At 45.5% G+C, this 21,579-nt stretch overlaps 2 protein-coding genes across 5 annotated transcripts in view; one reads left to right on the forward strand and one right to left on the reverse strand.

Moving 5' to 3' along the window:
• The window catches only part of SH3GL1 (SH3 domain containing GRB2 like 1, endophilin A2), a 31,723-nt gene extending 27,615 nt beyond the window's left edge, over positions 1 to 4,108 (forward strand). For all 3 annotated transcript variants that reach the window (XM_089535674.1, XM_089535675.1, XM_089535672.1), the window contains one exon: positions 305 to 4,108. In XM_089535674.1, coding sequence (XP_089391800.1) covers positions 305 to 501 — 197 coding nt within the window. In that variant the 3' untranslated portion in view covers positions 502 to 4,108. The remainder of the gene's footprint in view (positions 1 to 304) is intronic.
• Positions 4,101 to 20,121, reverse strand: MPND (MPN domain containing). Of its 2 annotated transcripts, none has more exons than XM_089535671.1 (13): positions 19,912 to 20,121; positions 17,979 to 18,196; positions 16,154 to 16,384; positions 15,387 to 15,516; positions 14,038 to 14,113; positions 13,819 to 13,915; positions 13,109 to 13,181; positions 11,837 to 11,913; positions 10,614 to 10,782; positions 9,396 to 9,466; positions 7,170 to 7,259; positions 5,868 to 5,960; positions 4,101 to 4,814 (listed from the first exon to the last, which is right to left on the reverse strand). In XM_089535671.1, exons 1-13 carry the CDS (start codon positions 19,919 to 19,921, stop codon positions 4,728 to 4,730), a joined length of 1,422 nt encoding a protein of 473 aa, XP_089391797.1. In that variant the 5' UTR covers positions 19,922 to 20,121; the 3' UTR covers positions 4,101 to 4,727. The 2 variants fall into 2 exon arrangements, with proteins under 2 accessions (XP_089391797.1, XP_089391796.1); XM_089535670.1 differs by having other exon boundaries at positions 15,357 to 15,516.
• Positions 20,122 to 21,579: the final 1,458 nt, after the last annotated feature.

The following is a 21,579-nucleotide window of genomic DNA, read 5'->3' on the forward strand; positions in this document are numbered from 1 at the left end:
TAATAATAAAAACAGCAACTCAACCCCACCAACAGTTAGGCCCAGAAGGCATTTGCAAATAATGTTTTGACTTAGCACAAGAATGACAGCAAAGTCAGCCCCAGTAAGGCCTAACAAGGGGAGGGTTTTCCAAAACTGGGGAGCCAGCAAAGAGAAGGTCCTCTCTGCACCCAAGCTAAAACCTTTTTAACAGTAAGCTAAAACAGTTTGGTGCTGCCAGGCCTTTACAGATGGTTGAGGTTATTATAATAACAACAGTAATAAGTACTACATCCTAATTGCTCCCTCTGGGCCTCTTCCCCAGCTCACTTGGACCAGCCTTGCTGCAAGGCGCTCTACGACTTCGAGCCTGAGAACGACGGCGAGTTGGGCTTCAAGGAAGGCGACATCATCACGCTGACCAATCAGATCGATGAGAACTGGTACGAGGGCATGATCAACGGCCAGTCGGGCTTTTTCCCCCTCAACTACGTGGAGGTGTTGGTCCCGTTACCTCAGTGAAAGGGCCGCTCTCTCGTTCCTGACTTGCGTTTCTCTCTCCTTCTCTCCCCATCCCTTCCTCTCCTCTACCCAACTGGTCGGCCCATGGCAGACCAAGGAGAGAAAGAGAGAAGGCGTTCTTCTTTCCTCCTCCCCGCCTTTTACATTCCATGGAGTAATTTCCTGACACTAATTTCCCACGCCGCGAGTGGGAACTTTCGTATTGCTGCAAAAATGTTACCAGAATGATGGGGGAAGCAGAAGCACAAAAAAAGGCGGGGGGTCAAACTGACACCCTGGCCCTGTTCTGCTGTCTCCTTCCTTTTTTGTTTTCCTCCTGTTCCTTCAACTTCAGGATGTTAAGCCAAGTTATGCCAGTGGCGGGGATGGAGCGGGGAGGATTGGAAACATATTGCACTTATATGTTTGTGTGTTTCCCATTCTGGTTTGTGATCAGCTTCTTGATATTTTTTCCTCCCCTGCTCCACCATCAAAGAGTTCGGTTTCTCTGGTTTCACCCCATGTGCGCGCACACACACACACACACATACACACACACACACAGAGCACACTGTGGGAGAAATCGGGGCTTGTGTAGCAGCCCATGGGTTCCCAAACTCTAGCCCTTGCAAGCGTTTGGCCTTTAGCTTCCAGAATCCCCGACCATAGGTGAAGATGGCTGACTCTGAGAGCTGAAGCCCCAAACATTTGGAGGACCAGATTTTGGGAACCACTGTTAGCAATTATCAGGGGTGTTTTACTGCTGAGGGCTTCAGGCTGGCCTGAATCATAAATGTTGGTATGTCGGAGACAAGAAACAGCTCCGCAAGAATTTAAGACCGGCTGCCTTGCTTTCCATCTATCTTCTGTGGGGCCATTTTCTCTGAAAACACTACTAGGGAGCTTGTGTCTCTCTGCACCTTGAGAAATAGGACTCTTCTTCCTTGATCTTAAGAGCCATCTTGAATATTTCCGCTCCACCATGTTTTCCTGAGGCAGCCTTTTCCTCCAGCTGGGGGACCCCTTGCAATCTCTTGGGACTACAACTCCTGTCATTCTCAGCCAGCCAGGTCGTGGATGCGAATTGTAGTAGTCCAGCGCATCTGGACGACTGCTGGTTGGTGTAAGGCAGTTGAAAGGGCTGAGGGGAAAGGGAGTAGCAATGGGACCTTGCTTCAATGTGAGATGTGGGCATTGGGTGTCTCAGAAAGATGAGATGGAAATATGGCAGCTTCTCTGCAGAAAGTGGGGCCACCTCTGGGCTGCTAGTCCTAGCCTTGTCTAGCCACCTGGAAACCTTTCTTCAGCACCAGCATTTTCTGCTCTTTGCTTAGTGGGTGGTTTTGCTCTGGTTTTATCTTTTTAATAAGCTACCTTGCATGCATGAATGCAGTGTGGCAACCGGGACCGAGCCTCCAACAGCTCCATCTTTCAGCTCCCAGGGGCAGGGAGGCTGGGCAAAGGAGAGGGTGGACTTCCTTGAGGCGATGCGATCGCAGACTTGGGCTAGCCCGCTTTTGAAAACTTGGGAAAGGCCCATCCCAGAAGGAATAAGGCTGTATTTAGGAACAGCCAGATCCACACCCACAGTGTACCACCACTTTCAGCCTCAGGAGCCCAGTGGCTGGGTGCTTCCTACTCAGGAGCCTGTTTTAACTCTCCAAAAGGTTTCCCCCAAAACTACAGACATGCACAAATGATAAGCTCTCTAGTTCCTTCTCTATGTGCCTTGGCCTCCTTTTGAAGGGTGGCACCCCATCCAAAATCCTGGAGAGGTATAATTTAAACGTATTTTCATTCAGTGGGTTGATTTTAGCTTGCAAATTGTTGTCAGGTCTCTGGCAAGAGAGGGGATGGCCCCATTTGGCAGGGATGTCAGTCTTTATGCCAACACTTTCCATTTGGTTTGGGGAGAGACAGTGGAAAGAACCCTCCCTTTTCTAAATCATTTGGCATGAAATTGTATTTTCTCCCCCGGTAAGGAATGTTCCACTTAGGATTTGCACCCAGGCAAACCCAAGGGCTGCCGTACGTTCTGGTTGGCACTTAATTCTTCCCACTAGTTGCTTTTCTTTCCGATTCAGCCTTGGTCTGAATGCAACTCTCTACTGGGGCAAAGGAACACCCCGACAGAATAGCTGAGCCATATTTAGCAGTACTTAAAACTTTATATATTCCCCATCCTAAATCTAGTGTCTTTACGGTGCTGCTTTCTCACTGCAGGCAGTGGGACCAAACCCAGCCATGATGAATTCTCCTTCCTCCATCTCTTTTTTTCCTGTAGGCTCAGAGCAGTCCATCGGTTTGCTTCCTTCCTAGGGAAGCACCTTGGTTTTGCAGGGAGGTCATTCAGCCAGGTCTGTATTCTCTCTTCCATAAAAACATTAATAAAAGGCCACCATTTTGGGGAAAGTAAGCCTGGTGTAAGCTTCAACATGGTGGTAGTATTCAGGCCAATGTAAACTTAGAGAGTGGGCTCTGCAGGGCCTAAGAGGTGGTGACCCCAGGGTCAAACAGTCCTTTTAGCTCCCCAGGGCTGCTTGGAGTTTTGGCTAAGAATAGGAATATTAAAGCTGGGTAGTGCTGTGGTAGATTTCCAGGGACACTTTGGGAAAGAAGGATGTAAGTGTCAGTGGAAGAAACTGCAATATAAGTAGTACTTAAAACTATGTGTGAAAGAGAGAAATGGGCTAGCCTTTCCCATCTAGCATCATCCACCTTTCGGCTGCGGTCCCAGATATATAAATAGCTAATTTTCTCTCCCCCCGCCCCCCGGCCCATTGGGTTTCTCCAGTATTTGACATACCTGTAATATTTATATTCATATATTTTATATATCTATATTTCAACCAACTTAATTTTGTAGTCGGGTCTCTCCATCCCCTCGCCTGGTTACGTCTGTAGCCGCAGGGGATGGATGTAATTTGTAATCTTGTACAAGCAACTTATATGTATATAATATCTTTTCTTTAAATATCTTCACAAGACCTTCCGCACGTCTCCCCGTTTTCTTAACCAAGCACATTCACGCCCGGTCCTCTCTTGTCTGTTTGGTCCCTAATGTGAATTTTGAGGTGTTGTCTGGATAGAATAAAAAGTTCCTTGGGTCCTATATTTAACCCCCTTCGTAAAAAAACGCTTCCTTCCCCAACTTACCTGGAATGAGTACCTTGCAGACTTATTTCTCTGTTGCAAGCATGTGTTTTGGAGGGGTCTGTGTGTGAGATACTTTCAGTGTGGGATAATTTTACTTTCCGGATCCAGTTGTTTTGCAATTGTACCCTCCTTTTCCTTCTTACCTTGCTTTCCTCCTCACATCATACATCTACCAGGACCACTAAATGTTTTGGGGGTGCAAAAGGACTGGACTTGTGTATATACCGACTCTCTTAATCGCTTACGTTGTCACCATGGGGTATAGCTCCAGGCACCGGATTTTGTTAAATGGAATGAAACAAGATTTTCTCTCTCTGGCCTCCCCCCAACAACACCTTCATCTGGACAATTTATTGAGAAAGAAAAAGAAAAAGCACACCTTCTTTCATTCTTGTTCATGAATTATTTTTTTCTTCCGTTTCGTTTTGTATCCTTGAATTAAAAAAATGAAAATATTAAATGTTTGAAGGCAGCCTGTTGGCCTCTTTTGCCTGTTTTCTAACAACACAGGAGGGGAATGGGACACGTATTGGGCTTGGACTAACTGCCAAAATGAGAAATTGAATTTTGGCCCCAAAACCTGCCCTCGACTTATACATGAGGTCGACCTTTAGTCAAGTATATACGGTACCACAGAGTTGGAAGGGGACCCCAGAGGCCAACAAATCCAACCCTTTTGCTCAGTGCAGGATCGCCAGCTAAAGCATTCCCAGCAGGGAGCGGTTCAGACTATCTTTGGAGAGGTCCAGCTGCCCCCTAAATGTGGTGATACTAGCTTGCCCACCCTCCGAAAGGATGAAAACTGGCACCCAGAAGTGATGTGATGCCACTTCCGATATTCCAAGGTAAAATTGGTCTCCATCCTCGACTAACTTCAAAAAGGTAGACCCCGGCTGCCAAGACTTTCCGCTACACCAAGGTCTCCTTCTAGACTAGGACAAATGTTGGGACTTCCAAGTAAAATGAAAACAGACTTGTACCCCCTTCTGACCCATCCACAATCCAACACGGTGTTGCGGCTCCCATGAGAGTATCCGTCTCACTCTTAAACACACAAAGAAAGAAGAATGACTTCTTTCCAGAGCCTGGCATCAGCTGCTGTGTTTGAGGACGCTGTAGACTTGTTCCAGGATGTGTCCGAAACCTTGGTCCTTTGGTGTCCTGGAAGCCAGAGAGCCCTGCAGAGAGAAAGTCCAGCAGTTTTCATCCAAACATCTCCAGCTATGATCAGATAAAATGGTTTTTAAAAAATCAAATGATATTGTACGTCAAAATGTCCACAAGGGGCACTTTTGCTATTTGGGGAGGATGTCCTAGAGAGGCCATTTATAGGGGAGCGATCCAATTTTCCAACCGTTGGCCCTCCACATTTGTGCTTTTGGCTTTTGGTGGGTCTGCTTGTTCACAGATTTGATGAATGTATAGTCTCTACGAATCTCCAAATCCTCCAGCATGACTCTGCCAGAGGTTGACCATAGAGTTGCGACAGAGGACCTAGAGAGAACACTTCTCTAGCCATTTGTAATATGGTTCTATGGTCAACTTCACGTCGATGTTGACTACAGGAGTTGCGTTGGAGGATTTTAGAGATTCCTAGAGAGGTCTTCTCTCAGGTTATAAAACACAGTACACCCATCCCTCCATATTTGCAGCTTTGATTATTCACGGATTTGATTAATATGTTCCCTCTAGGAATATCTAGGTCCTCCAGTGCAACTGTGTGGTCAACTTTAACTAAAAGTTGCACTGGAAGTCCTAGAGATCCCTAAAGAGAATACTATACTAGCCCTTTGTAGCTCCTCCAGTGCAGCTCTGTGGTCAATGTCTGTCGGACGTTGACCACAAGAGTTGCGCTGGAGGACCCAGAGATTCCTGGAGAGGTGTCCTCTCGGGTAAAAACATGGTGTTTTTGTTATTTGCGTTTTTTCCATATTCATGGGGGTCTTGTGACCCTAACCCTAGCAAATAGGGAGAGACAAGTGTGTGTGTTGTTGTTTTTTTCATTTGTGGTTTTCCCACTTTCACAGGGGTCCTGTGGTCCTAATCTCAGCGAATGTGGAGGGTCTGCTATATTTGGGATAGGGGCATTGGGTGTCACAGAGGCACCGATTATGGGTTCAAGTTAACCCCGTTTTGTGGAAATCGGTTCCAAAGAAGCCAGTCTGCTTTGGCGGGAGACAAAGGCATGCTTGGAGTAGGCCATGTGTGCACCGTCATTGGTTTGTTCTTACCTTGAGCTTATCCAAGTAGGTCTGCTCCTGATTCCACAGCTCTTGAAACTTCACCACGTCTGGAGCTCCTTTGTAAAACTCCACCAGCAACATCTAAAGGTGGGGATAGGAGACATAAGTGTAGGCTTTATTTCAGAGGAAGGAACTGGCGGAACCACCTCTGAGTAATCTTCATCTCTGTGAAATTCATGGGGTTACCATAGGTTGATCAGTGGCTTGAAGGCACCTATGCACATGTGGCAACCAGATCCCATCTGATCTTGGAAACTAAGCAGGCTCAGCCCTGGTTAGTCCTTGGATGGGAGACTGCCAATGAATACCTGTAGGCTGTATTTCAAAGGAAGGAACTGGCAAAACTACCTCTGAGTCTTCCTTGCCTAAAAAAACCCTCTGAAATCCATGGGGTCAACAAGGGACTTGAAGCCACAGATACACACAGTGCCTAAAATGTCCTAAAGGCACTAGAGCCCATCTCATCTTGGAAGCTAAGCAGGCTCAGCCCTGGTTAGTCCTTGGAGGGAAGACTGCCAACAAATACCAGACGCCATAGGCTTTATTTTGGGGAAAGAAACTGGCCAAACCACCTCTGAGTCTTCCTTAACTAAGAAAACCCTTTGAAATCCATGGGGTCACCATAAGCCGACTTAAAAGCACACACACAACGCACTCCTGTCTTGGAAGCGAAGTAGGGTCAGCCCTGGTTAGTACTTGTATGGGGATCCCCAGTGTCTTCCTCTGAGGCTGAGAGAGTATGGCCAAGTAGGGATTCGAACCCAGGTCTCCAGAGTCCTAACCCAGCGCTTAAGCCACTCCACCACATTGGTTCTCCACTGAGTATTAACTCCATATATAACAACGTGAAACCACAAAACACTGTTAAATCAACACAGATCAATATACTTTAACATAAGGTACTATTTCATGCTGGGTTCCTTTTTAATCCATGAATCAGCCAGTCAGTCATGGAGGCTTTAAGAACAAATCCATTGTCGCCTTGTAAAAATTTTCACCAGTGTAGCCTAGGGGTTTGTGCGTCAAGATTACAACTCTGGAAAACCGGGTTCGAAGCCTCGCTCGGCCATGGAAATCCACTGGGCGAGTCGCACACTCTCAGCCCCAGAAAACCCCATGATAATGTCATCTTAGGGCGCCATAAGTCGGAAACGACTCGAAGGCACGCAACAACAAACACTTGTTGCAACACATTTGGGGGGAAAGTGCATTTGATGCTACAGCGAGACAAATGTTAAGAAGCTTTGTAAAAACGCTGTAGTTCTTAAGATGGAGAGCAACCCGGCATACCATCTCATGGAGAATGTCGTTGGTCAGGAACCCGTCTTGGACGTAGGTGACTTCCACTTCCATGGGAATGCCATAATCGTACGGTCTTTGCTGATGGAATAGAAGAGAGAGGGGGGGAAACAATGAGACAAGTTCGAATCCCTTTCCCAATGCCGGCTGGTAGCTGTAATGTCAGAGAGGCGGTGAATCCACTCTTAGTTTTAACCTGCGCTTTCAAGGACTGTTTCAAGGCCCCTTTGGACGAAAACCCATTTGCAATCCTACTGATCTAGAACCCTAGAGTTGGAAAGGACCCCAAGAGTCATCCAATCCAACCCCATCCTGCCATGCAGGAATATACCATCAATGCAGTCCCAACCAATGGCCAATCCAGCCTCTGTTTAAAAAACCCCAAAGAAGCAATGTTCTGCTTTCAAACAGATCTTTCCATCAAGACGTTCTTCCTAATGTTTCGGTGGGAATCTCTTTTCCTGCAGCTTGGATATAGGAGCCACCAGTTTCCACCGACTGAGGTTTTTGAGGTACAAGACTGAGTGGGAAGGCTGCGGAGTTTACCCAAAGGGCCATATAAATTTTGGACTCTAAAGGAGAAGCCAAGGCTTTTTGGAAGGTCGGCCACCGTTTATGGACTTTTCCAGCAATACGAAATCTAATCTGTGGCTATGGTTCGAGTCCCAGCTCAGCCGAGAAACCTATTGGATGGACCTTAGGCAAGTCACACTCTCTCAGCCTCAGGGGAAAGCCATCGCAAACCTCCTCTGAACAAATCATGGCAAGAAAACCCCAGGATAGATTCACCTTAGGTTCGCCTTCATCATAAGTCGGAAAGGACTTGAAGGCACCCAAAAATGAACGGTTATTAGTAATTTTAGTAGGATTGTTTAGACGGTAGAGTGCTAATTTTTACCCTCTTTTTCCTTTTTCTTTCTATTACAGTCAGGATTTAAGGGGGCCAGGGTCCTACTGTGTATTAGTTGTATGTCTTTTTATATAAAGGAGGGTACAAGAGACTTGGAACCCATTCACATTCCACAATCCATACAGCTTCGATGCCACTTTATAACTGATTAGACGATCCGGGGGTTTGTAGTTTAGCAAGGCGCTAGAGCAGTGGTGGTGACACACCTATGGCACATGTGCCAGAGGTGGCACTCAGAGCCCTCTCTATGGGCACACGCACCATTGTCCTAACAAAGACTTCACTAGAAATCCAGAGGGATGCGGCACATTGCAATAAATAAGTGGGTTTTGTGTTGCAGTTTGGGCACTCGGTCTCCATCGCTGCACTAGAGCTCTCCAACTGAGAGTGCTCAGTGCTTCCTCCCTGAACTGCAAATCCCAGGATTCCTTGGGCTGTGGCAATGGAAGTGGCCATGAAAGCAGAATATGGGCAATGAGACAAAGTTGCAGGGCTCCCCCTGGTGGATTTACCCAGGAACTGCAGAACATCATAAAATAAAACTGTATTCCTTGTGTTGTTGTTGTGTGCCTTCAAGTCATTTCTGACTTATGGCAACCCTATCCTGAGGTCTTCTTGGCAAGAGTTGTTCAGAGGAGGCTTGCCATGGCCTTCACTTGAGGTTGAGAGCAATAACAATAATAATTGTTGTTGCGGTTGCATGTCTTCGAGTCGTTTCTGACTTGTGGCGATCCTAAGGCAATGCTATCCTGGGGTTTTCTTGGCCATATTTGTTCAGAGGAGGTTTGCCATGGCCTTCCCTGAGGCTGAGAGAGTGTGACTGGCCTATATTCACCCATTGGGTTTCCAAGGCCATGCAAAAAAAGATTTCTGTTGGCATTAGAGCAAAGGTGGGCAACATATGGCTCTATAGGTGTTGCTGGGCTGCAATTCCCATCATCTTTAGAGATGATGGGCACTGCAATCTATCTGGAAGACCACAAGTCTTCTCCCTTGCCAAGTGTGCAGAAGCATATCAATGTCCCTTGTCTAAGAAAACACTAAGACATTTGTGGAAGTCCATAAGGGATGAGAAGATACATAGACACAAACCGGTGGCTTGGGGAAGCCAGGCGGTTTCCCAAGAGCCACACTGGACCTATGAAAATGCTATATGTGTCCCACAACAAGGCCATCCACAACCCTGGAATAGACAGTGCTAACCTACCAGATCAATAATCTGTACCAGATCAATAATCAATACAAAATGGCTTGCTCAATCCCCTCTCTCCTTGAGTTGGTTCATTGGCAGGGATTGCAGGACCTACCTCTGGAGGAGGCATGACCCAGAAAGGGGAGATCTTCGACTCTGCACCTTGGTTGCCCGGGAAGTAAGGCCCTAAAAGGACAAGGGCAGAAAGAACTTCCATGAATTAACTACAAACTGAGTTAAGTGCAACGTAACTGAGATTGTCCGAAGCAGGAGATCTCCATGGTTCCACCAACCCCTCCTTCTCTTTGCAGCAAATGAAATTACGGAACGCCTTGCTACCTGTTTTTCATCCCTTTCCAGAACAAAAGGAAAAGATGTAGGCCCTGATTCATATAACAGAGAAAAGAAACAACCAACAGAGCCAGGAGATGAATGAAAACCAAAATTATAACCACATTTACTTGGGAGACCCGGAGCCGATTGGAAAGGAAAACATAGTTTATTGCTTCAGCGTTCCCAGAGGAAATACATCCAAATTACTGGGACCCCGATTCCAAAAATGATCCAAGCTTTTATAGTATTTTGAACAAAGAAAGCTACAAATTACATCTCATTGGTTACCTTTGAATTAAACCTTTACACCCCTGTATACTCATTGGATACTCTAATATTACACCTAGTGGGGCATCCATCAATCCAACTATTATCTATATGTTTTTCTTTCACTGTCTCCAACTGTCCTGTATTACACCCCTTTTGTTTTGGATAATAGCTTAAAGCAGGAACCAATTCAGGGCCATTGCATTCCAAAGCCAAGGATCTGGCATGACCTGAAATAGCAACCTTGGCTCTCAATACATTTCAGCACTATCTCCTGAGCATAAGTGAAATTCCAGTTCAAATCTACCCTCTACAAAGTCATTTCCGACCTATGAAACTCTCGCAGGGCTTTCTGTGGCAAGTTTCTTTGTAGGGGCTTTGCCTTTGCCTTCCTCTGAGGCTGAGAGAGTGTGACTTGCTTATGGTCACCCATTGGGTTTCCACAGCCGAGCCAGGAATCGAACTCTGGCCTCCAGAGTCCTAGTCCAACATTCAAACCATGCTGCAGATTGAGCAAAACTATGTAGGGGGACCTGTTGTGCTAAGCCAACACACCTGATTTATAATGTCAACCACATTAAATCTCCTGTCTTGGTTTGTTTTCCATCCATCTTGGTTTTCCAATGGGTCTGGCCCAAAGCAGAGCCCTAAAGAATAAACCTTCCAAGAAGTCCCTATGGTAAGTCGGGGAAGGATGGGAAATAGTTGGAGAAAGCCCGTCCTTATACCTTACCGCAAATGAGAGCCAAGCAGGGCTGGAAGCTGTTGCTGGTTCCCTGCAGCTTCAGCTGGTAGTCCATCTGGGTGTCGATGTCCTGCAGCGAAGGGAGAGCGTAACCAAAAGGATGGCTGTGGTACCAGCCCACCAAGGAGAGCCCTCGGAGGAAGAGGTTCTGGCAGATCTGGAAAGGAGAGAATCACAGAATTGGAAGAGAGCACTAAGGATCATCCACTCCAACGCCATTCTGCCATGCAAGAAGACACCACCAAAGCCCTCCTTGTGACAGATGCCCACCCAGCCTCCGTTTGAGAAGCTCCAAAGAAGGAGACTCCATCACACCTCTTGCAAACAGAGGCCTGTTACAGACTGCCAAAATAAAGCTGCTTGGGGTCTCTTTGGAGGTATGCTATTTAAATGATGCCTGGGTCCTAAGAGTCCGGAGGTCGTGCCAAAGCCACACTCCATTCCTAAGCACTGGAGGGCAGCTTTGGTGCAGCTTCTGGATTCTTAGGATGCATGTGTCATTTAAACAGCATACCTCCAAAGAGACCCAAAGCAGCTTTATTTTGGCAGTCTGTAACAGGCCTCAGGCCTCACTTTAGTGCTCAGTTGTATATCTTTACTCTTTAGGATCTTGTTCTTTCATGGCTACCCTTTGCATCCCTAGTCATCTTCTGAGCCTTCTTACGTTGGTGGGGAACATGATGGCTTGGGCGATCCTCACTTTGGTGCTCAGTTGTCTATGTTTATTCTTTAGGATCATATCTAGATCTTTCATAGTTCCCTTCCCATTTTGGATCTCCTTCTGATCCTTCTTTTGGTGATGAGGAACACAGTGGCTCCGTTTGAACCCAGCATCTATTGGGGTGGGTTCCTCCCTTTCGTCCTCAGGTGTCTATCTTTACTCTTTAGGATCTTCTCTAGATCTTTCATAGCTGCCCTTCCCATTCCTGATCTTCTTCTGAACCTTCTTATGGTGATGAGGAACACAGTGGCTTAGGGGGTCCTCCCTTTGGTCCTCAGTTGTCTACCTTTACTCTCCAGGATCTTTTCTAGATCTTTCATAGCTTGCCCTCTCCATTCTTAGTCGTCTTCTTATTTCTTGACTGCAATCACCATTTTGAATAATGTTTGATCCTGAAGATGGATGGCTCCCACAACTGTCCACCCTTTCACTTACATACACACAGAGAGAGAGATACACACACCTCTTAGTATCACCCGTATAGCCTCACCTCCTCCTCCACAGTTGCGGCCAGGTCTCCATCTCCGAGACGAGACCGGCAAGGAAATGCCCTCAGTACTGTCAACACTGAAAGAGAAATTGAGGATGAAGAAGGGATAGATTTGCCCTGCCCTGGATAATTTATGGTGTGCCTTCGACTCATAAACCTATCCTGGGGTTTCCTTGGCAAGCTTCATAGAATCATAGACTCATAGAGTTGGAAGAGACCGCAAGGACCATCCAGTCCAACCCCATTCTGCCATGCAGGAACTCTCAGTCAAAGCATCCCTGACAGATGGCCATCCAGCCTCTGCTTAAAGACCTCCAAAGAAGGAGAGTCAATTACTCTCCAAGGAAGTGTGTTCCACTGTCAAACAGCCCTTACTGTCAGAAAGTTCCTCCTAATGTTTAGCTGGAATCTCTTTTCCTGTAGCTTGCATACATTGCTCCGGGTCCGATTCTCTGGAGCTGAAGAAAACAAGCTTGCACCATTCTCAATATGACATCCCTTCAAATGTTTAAACAAGGCTATCATATCATACCAGTTTGTCCAGGTTGGACCACATAACACCTATCCTAAAATCTCTTAACTGGCTGCCGATCAGCTTCCGGGCGCAATACAAGGTGTTGGTTATCATCTTTAAAGCCCTACATGGCTTGGGTCCGAGTTACTTGCAAGAATGCCTCTCCCTACACAATCTGCACTCTCCGAACAGCTGCGAAGAATCTATTAGAACATCAACCAACCAGATTTGTAATGTCTTCCCAAAGAGCCTTCACTATGGCTGCTCCGAAATTATGGCATAGTCTTCCGGAAGAGATCCGTCTTATTGTCTCCTTGGAAGCATTTGAGAGGCACTTAAGATGGATCTCTTCCGGCGAGATTACCCCCCTGACCTCCTGTAAGGAATACTATTTCCACTTTCTGACCATTGTATAATTGTATTGCATTGTACTGTTATATGACAGTGATTAGTTTTAATGTCATTATTTTAATACTATAAAAACTTGGTTCGTTTTAGAACTGTGGTCCCAGAATATGGAATATGAATTTCCTCTGGGAACAACAGCTCCAGCTGAACATAAACATGTTTCCTTTCCAATCCAGCTCCTTGATCTCCCTGCTGATTTCTGGTTAACATTCTGGTTTTAAAATAATCAGTAATCAATAATCGATAACAATACGTGACCAGTATCGACACTACTCTCTGCTGCGTTTTGACACACAGTTTTTTGCAACATCCTGACTTAGTCCAAACGTAACTCAGCAGAAGTTACTTACGTTGGCTGTTGATGTCCCATCGGCCGCCCAGGTAACCAACCACTTCGCTTTTGGTTAAATGACTGTGAAAGTCCTAAGAGGAAGGAGATTTCTATAGGTTTTTATAGCCAAGGAGATTTCTTCTGAGCTGATTCAAATTAAGCTATTAATCCCTGGATTCTATAGGATGGTGCTACATCACTTAAAGAGGCACCGAAGTGCATTATTTCCACAATGTAGACACACCCTGCGACCGAGTCAGCTCTGGGTAGGCTTATCCATATAATTTAAAATTGGGAATTCAGGTGATGGATAAATGTGGATTGTTTTAAAATGTGGACGCCTTATTAAACCGATTCATAGTTTAACTGATGTTGTGTATTGTTGATCTGTTGTTCACCGCCTCGAAAAGCAGGTAAGAAATGTATTATTACGGCTGGGCCTCCATATCCACGGATTCTTTATCCACAGATTCAACCATCCACGGCTTGAAAATATTCCCATACACACACACACACACACACATATATTCCAAAAGCCAAACCTTGATTTTGCTATTGTATGTAAGGGACACCATTTCACAATGCCATTGTAATGAATGGGATTTGAGCAGCCACAGATTTTGGGATCCATGGGAGGGTTCTGGAACCAACCCCCAGTGGATGCTTACATTATTATTATTATTATTATTATTATTATTATTATTATTGGTTTCATTAAGCATTACGTACCAGTAGCAGAAGGACGTTGCTGGAGATAGCGACGTTAAAAGGCTGGAATTTGTTAAGAGCTGCAAAGGAGGTCACTTCTACCAAAGTGTGAGGACTCCTGCAATGGAGACAAAGTGCACTGCAAATCACAAGGACTAGAAGCGTTGCTTTCTCAAATAGAAAATTATGGAATGGTATAGTTTTTGCCACATTTCCCTTTGTGGGGAAGGTAGTTTATACCTGGCAGAATCTCGATTCCCCAAGTTGCAATAGCGGACCGGAACTCGGTTCCGATAGTCTAGCCTCTTGTTGTGATCTGGAAAGAAAGGGAATGGGGGAAAGGAGAGGAGAAGGAATGAATCTTGCCCTTTCCAGTCATCTCAGGCAAAAGCAAATTGCTGCATCCTTTCCTAGCTTGTGTGTCCTTCCTCATTCACAACTTTTGCTCGCTTGACCACACTCTGATGTTGTTGGGCATATCCCCGTTTTCATCTGTAAAACCTTGGAGGGCATGCCTTATTTTTGCCTCCCTGCTTTGTGCATATGGTTTGGGTGTGTGTATGTGTATGTATATGTGTGTGTGCGTGCATGCATGTGTGTGTGCGCATATATATATATATATATATATATATATATATATATATACACACTACTTCATGCAATCATTTGTTTATTTTGTAGAGTGACGAAATAAAATAAAAGTACAGGTTGAGTCTCCCTTATTCAGAATCTGAAATACACTTGTCCCTCCCTATTTGCTAGGGTTAGGGGCACAAGACCCCTGTGAATATGGAAAAACTGCAAATAACACAAACACCATGTTTTTAACCTGAGAGGACACCACTCTGGGAATCTCTAGGTCCTCCAGGGCAACTCTGTGGTCAACGTCCGACAGACACTGACCATAGAACTGCACTAAAAGAGCTACAAAGGCCTAGTAGAGTTTCCTCTCTAGGAATCTCTAGGTCTTTCAGGGCAACGTTTAGTTAAAGTTGAACATAGAGTTGTACCGGAGGACCTAGATATTCCTAGAAATAACATATTAATCAAATCCATGAATAATCAAAGCCTCAAATATCAAAGCTGCAAATATGGAGGGATGAGTGTACTCCAAAAGTGTCCATAGGGGTGACACCTTTGTTTCCCAATGGTTCGGTGCACACCGACTTTGTTTCATGCACAAGACTATTAAAAATATTGTGTATAAAATAACTTGTAGCCTATAAGGTGTTTAACAAAACAATAAATGAATTTCATGTTTAGACCTGGGTCCCATCTCCAAGAGGTCTTATTACGTACATGCGAATGTTCCAAAATCAAAAACATTTCTGCTCCCAAGCATTTTGGACAAGGGAGACTCAACCCATAACATGAATAAAAAGGAATTATTTATTTGGGACTGACGCAGGGATGGCACATTGTTCAGCGTAAGGCAACCAGGGATCAATATCCAGCTCCTTTTGATAGGAAAGGGCAAAATAACTGGAAACAACCCCCAAATATCTTGGTACTAAGCTTCACTTGAAACCAACATGTTCAGTTCACAGTCTCACGCTTACCTGTGCCATGCAATTCTGCGAGGCTTTTACCTTGCTGTTTTCGGGTCTTTTCTTCCACTTTCTTGCCCAGCAAGGACTCTGAGAGGGACGACTTGACCCCTTTGGCCTCGTCTTCCTCCTCCTCTGCCAACTCTTCCTCTTCTCCTTCGCTCACCAAACTCTGCCGGGTTCGGGGAGAAAGACACATAAAAATAAGTTAACCCCAACCCTCTCTTTGTAACAGGGGTCCCCGAGTTATTTAGAGCTTCGGGATTCGGAGACATTGGAGGTGTCATCCCAGAATGGACGCCATGGAAGGAGATGACCATAAACAATTTGTCTGGCCACATGCCAAAATGGCTGCCATGGAAGGCAAGGGGATGCCCATAGTCAGTATTGCTGGCTGTGCCCATCTTGGCATTCACAAAATGCCCCCTATTTCCTGCAGAAGGAAAGTTGGCAAGGTTCGATTTAGGCCATTCATTTGCCATCTTGCTGTTGAGTGCCTTCAAGTTGTTTCTGACTTACGCTGACCCTAAGGCGAAACTATCCTGGGGTTTTCTCTGCAAGATTTGTCCAGAGGAGGTTTGCCATGGCCTTCCCCTGAGGCTGAGAGAGTGTGACTTGCTTGGGTTTCATGGCCAAGCTGGAAATCAAACCCTGGTCTCCAGAGTCATAGTCCAGCACTCAACCCTCTACTCCATTCAAACCTTTCAACATATCACAGATGAAAACCAGGATGGATGTCACCAAGTAACACTAGATTGTGGTCAAGGGAAAGAAACAAGGTTGGATGGTATGGTGGGGGAGAGATTCACCTCCTCTGCAGGGGGAGCATTGGGCTGGTATTTCTTCAACCAGACAGCCTTGTACTGGTCCAACTTCTGGCCCTTGTATTTGACCGAAGCCCAGCCGCAACCGGACTTCTTGGCCGGATTGACCAGCTTTTTGCAGTAGGTCGCCCAGGCGCTGGGAGAGTTGAAGACCTGCCCCGTCTCCTGCCAAACAATCTTGCCATCCGTCAGCAAGTCGCCCAAGAACTTCTTCCCCTGTTTTAAATCACAGAATCGTAGACTCATAAAGCTGCAAGGGACCCCAAGGGCCATCCAATCCAACCCCATTCTGCCATGCAAGGAAGACACCACCCAAGCCCTCCCTGAGACAGATGGCTATCCAAAAGAAGGAGATTCCAGCACCCTTCGAGGCAGCGTCTTCTACTGTTGAACAGCTCTTACCATCAAGAAGTTCTTCCTAAGGTGGGATCTCTGTTCCTGGAATGATCAACTCTGTGGGTCTAATGTTCAGACAAAATCTGCTCTCCTGTAACTTGAAACCCAATGGAACAGACTGCCTGGGAAGTTGGTGGACCTTTCTCTTTAGATCAAGTCTAAACAGAGGCTGGATGGGCATCTTCCAAGCATGCTTTAGTTGTGGATTCCTGTATGGCAGGGGGCTGAACTAGGTGGCTCTTGGGGATCCCTCCTAGCTCTGATTCTAATTTAAAGTCCATAGAGTCATAGGATCCTAGAGTTGGAAGAGACCCCAAGGGTCATCCAGTCGAAACCCATTCTGCCATGCAAAAAGACACAATACAAGCACACCTAACAGATGCCCATCCAGCCTTTGTTTAAAACTTCCAAAGAAGGAGACTCCACCACCCTCCAAGGAAGGCTTTTTCATTGTCAAACAGCTCTTACTGTCTTAGGAAGTTCTTCCTAATGTTTAGACTGAATCTTTCCCCTGTAGTTTGAATCCATTGTTCCATGTCCTAATCTCTGGAGCAGCAGAAAACAAGCTTGCTCCATCCTTGATATGACACTCTTTCAAATTCAAACATGGCTCTCTTGTTGCATGTTAACCTTCTCTTTTAAGGCTAAACATATCCAGCTCCCCAAGCCACTCCTTATAGGGCTTGGAGGTTTCCAGACCTTCCACCATTTTGGCTGCCCTCCTCTGGATATGCTCCAGCTTGTCTACATCTTTCTTGAATTGTGATGCCCAGAAATGGACACATTATTCCAAGTGAGGCCTGACCAACCCTGGCACTATGACTTCCCTTCACTCCTATTGCTGCAGCCTAGAATTGCATTGGCTTTTTTAGCTGCCACATCACACTCTTGGCTCACGTTCAGCCTGTGATCCACTAAGCCTCCTAGGCCTCATTCCCACTACCTTTTAAACCAGATGGCAATTCAGTTTGAATCAGTTCAAACAACCCTGGTTCCCACTTAAATCAATTCACTGAAGCGATTCAGAGAGGGGTGGCATGCACCAGACCCATTTAACCCACGTCTTTTTGATGCTGATTTTTTTTTTCATCTTTTTCACCAAATCAGTTCAAACACAAGCATGAACCACAAGCGGATCGGAATCGGTTCAAATTTGCCCTTTGGCCAGCTGGAGCCAAATCATTTTGAATCGATTCATTTGTGAATGCGAACCACAAGTGGGTTATTGTGATGCCAGAAAATGACAGAAAATGCAATTGGGGCAAATGTAGTATAAACCACGCTCCGATTTTGGATCAATCCATCGATTCGGATCGCACACCGATTTATCTGTAGGGGGGAATGAGGCCCTAGATCCCTTGGCCTTCTTCTAAATCCTTTTGGAGAACAAATGGAGACTGGTAGGCCTTCTCACCAAGTAGTAAATAGAAAGCACCCCTTCTCCAGGTTCGATCAGTCCATCTTTGAGGAGGACACGCAAAGTGATGCCACGGCGGGTCAAGATGCAGCAGCCACGTCCTCCGGGAATGAATTTCCCCACGTTCTCCGTCTCTGGGTCCTCTAGACTCGTCTCGAGCTCTTCCTCATCTTCTTCCAGACATTCGTCTCCACCAAGAGATTCAGCGTCCAGAACTGAGAAAGCAAAGACAAAGGAATAAATGAGAAGAATGGAAACAGGCCAAGAGAGGATGTGCAAATTTAATTGTCAGCATGGAGTAAGAGCAGGGCTTTGTCTTAAAGCCGCTGGGAGCCAAATTGATTTCATCCAAATCTGCACAGCGGTGTGGTTTTAATCTGTATGAACTGGTTTCAAATTGTCTTGTTCCGACTTGCTGAATTGTCTAGTGGGCTTTTAGTCTGTTTAAATTATTCTTAAGAGTCTTAAATGGTTTAAAGCTGTTTAAAGCAGGGACGGGCAACTGGGAAAGGATACTGGGTCTATTGAGTGGTTGGGGTGAAAGAAGGAGGATGAAAAGAGAGGCAGGGATTGTTGTTGTTGTTGTTATTGTTGTGGTTGTTGTGTGCCTTCAAGTCGTTTCTGACTTATGGCGACCCAAAGGGGAACCACTCTGGGCAAGATTTGTTCAGAGGAGGTTTGCCATGGCCTTCCTCTCAGGCTGAGAGAGTGCGACTTCTTGCCTAAGTGGGTTGTATGGCTCAGCCGGAAATCGAACCCTGGTCTCCAGAGTCATAGTCTGACACTCAAACCACTACGCCAGGCTGGCTATGGAGATAGTTAGTTTAGATAGGAAAGAAGGAAGGATAGATTAGATAGATAGATGATAGATAGATAGATAGATAGATAGATAGATAGATAGATAGATAGGATGAGATAAATATGGTAAATTAGAGCTAGGATAGGATAGAGAGAAAGGTAGGATAGTATAGACAGAATAGTTTAGGAGATAGAGAGAGATGACATGCTAGATAGGTAGATAGAAGGTATAGAAGAAGAGAGGAGAGGGAGAGAAAGGGGATAGGATAGGATAGGATAGGATAGGATAGGATAGGATAGGATAGCCTAGATGATGATGATGATGATGATGATGATGATTTCCTTTCTCCCAAAATAGGGACTCAAGGCCTTGAACATCATGTATGGCTATAGTGTGGGCCCTAAACAAACTGAAAGCATATTTATGGGGGAGAAAGTTTGTAATAAAAAACCCCGATCACTGGCCATTACGTTGGCTGAACCAAAGGTAACAACCGTAAATTATTGAGATGGAGTTTAATACTCCAAGATTTTGACTATTCGATCCAATACGTAAAGGGTAAAGAAAGTATTGTAGCCGACAGTTTGCCACTACAGACCAGAAATAAATATAACGGAAGAAGAACATATATATATAGTAGTAATACGACATGTGTATAATGTATAGGATATGATAGATAGAATAGGTTAAGAGAGAGAATAGGATAGACAGGGAGATAGACAGAGTGAAAAAATAGAATAAGACAGGATAGGGAGAGAGAGAGGATAGGATAGATATGATAGATATGATAGATTAGATAGGATTGTGCAGAAAGAGAGATAGAGAGATAGGATAGATAGAATAGGTTAGGAGAGAGAGAGAAGGATAGGATAAGATAAGATGGGATAGGATAGGATAGGGAGGGAAAGAAAGAAAGAGAAAGAAGGAAGGACAGACAGACAGACAGACAGACAGACAGACAGACAGACAGACAGATAGATAGATATTGGGGCTGGGTGAGAGAAGAAGGACTGGGATACATCCTGGATCCCACTGAGCAATGAGGCAGTCCCCTCCTTCCTTTCTTTCTTTCTTTCTTTCTTTCTTTCTTTCTTTCTTCCTTTCTTTCTTTCTTTCTCACTCTCCCAGTACCTGCCGCCATTGGGTGCCTGGCCTTCTCTCTTCCTCTTCTCCTTCTCCTCCTTCTTGCTCCTCTTCCTCTGTCCAGGTTGGATGCTCCATCCCCCGGCAGAGAGGCCTGGGTTTTTCCCTGCCTTGCCTTGCCTTGCCCTTCGCCTGCTCTGCTGGAGATGGGAGAGAAAGAGGGAAGGAAGGAAGGGAAAAGGAGGGGGCAGAGAAGACAAAGGGAAGGAGGAGGAGGGAGGGAAGGAGGGAGGGAGGGAGAGAAGAGGAGGGGAAAGGGAGGGCAGGAAAGGAGAGGAAAAGCAACTGAGAGAGAGAAAAGGAGGAAGGAAAAGCAAAAAGGAGATGGAGGGGGGAACTACTGTAGATACTCATGTCTAGAAAAAAGCTGGGTCAACTTATCCACAGGTCAATGCAAGTACAGTATTTTAGGCCTCATTCCCACTACCTTTTAAACCGGATCATGATTTGGTTCGAAGTGGTTCAAACGACCCCGGTTCCCACTTAATCCTAATTGCTGAAGCGATTCCAAAAAGGGGGCCCCATGCGCTAGACCCATCTTTTTGACACTGATTTTTTTTCCACTTCATTTTCTATAAGTGTGAACCACGAACAGATCGGAATCGATTCACATTTCCCTTTCAGCCGGCTGGAACTAAATCATTTTGAATCGATTTGTTTGCAAATGGTCCTGTTGTTCATTTCTGTCGGGTTACCATTTGATGCAACAGCCTGACAGAAAATGCAATCGGGGCAAATGCAGTGGGAACCACAATCCAATGTCGAATCGATCCATCGATTTGGATCACACACCGATTTATCTGTAAGTGGGAATATAGCTCTTCTCCAGTTCTGAGTAGAGTGGCAAAACATAACAGCTGAGTTCATCCTGGGAGCCCCCAAAAGAAGCAACAGCCCCTTCTACTCTTTCCACTGTGATGCTGCATCTGGCCTTTTTGAATGCTTTGGTGGGAAAATGGAAGTTGTGGTACCTCTTTGGATCTGAATAAGATGTTTCTGTATAAAGACAGTAAACTCCATCCTTTATATCCTTTGTTGCATGCTCCTAAATTTTGTCCTCGACTTATCCATGAGTCATATCAAAATCCATAATTTTGGCCCCAAAACCTGCCCTCGACTTATACATGCGGTCGACTCATAGTCAAGTATATATGGTAAATGAGAAGAGAAGGGAGAGAGGAAGAGAAGGGAAGGAAGGAAGGAAGGAAGGAAGGAAGGAAGGAAGGAAGGAAGGGGAGGAAAAGAAAGAAAGTGAAACGAGAGGAAGAAGAGGAAAGTAAAACAACAGAGAAAGGGAGGGAGAAAAGCAAAAGGAGAGAAAGAGGAGAGGGAGGGAGGGAGGGAGGGAGGGAGGGAGGGAGGGAGGAAAAATAAGAAGTGAAAGAGAGAGAGAAGAGGAAAGTAAAACAACAGAGAGAAAAGGAGGAAGAAAGGCAAAAGGAGAGGAAGAGGAGAGAGAGGAAAGGAAGGAAGGAAGAAACTAAGTGAGAAGAGAAGTGAGGAAGGAAGAGAAGAAAGAACGGGGGAAGGAGGAAGCAAAAGAGGAGGAGATGGAGAAGTGGGGGGAAAGGAGGAGGAGGAGGAAGGGAGGGAAGAAAAGCAATAGCTGTGACAGAGAAAAAGGAAGAAAAGAAAAAAGGAGGAGGAATGGAAAAA

This window comes from Sceloporus occidentalis, unplaced genomic scaffold (assembly GCF_023333645.1).
Source record: "Sceloporus occidentalis isolate IW3139 unplaced genomic scaffold, rSceOcc1.0.p SCAF_8, whole genome shotgun sequence".
In the NCBI taxonomy this organism is placed as follows: domain Eukaryota; kingdom Metazoa; phylum Chordata; class Lepidosauria; order Squamata; family Phrynosomatidae; genus Sceloporus; species Sceloporus occidentalis.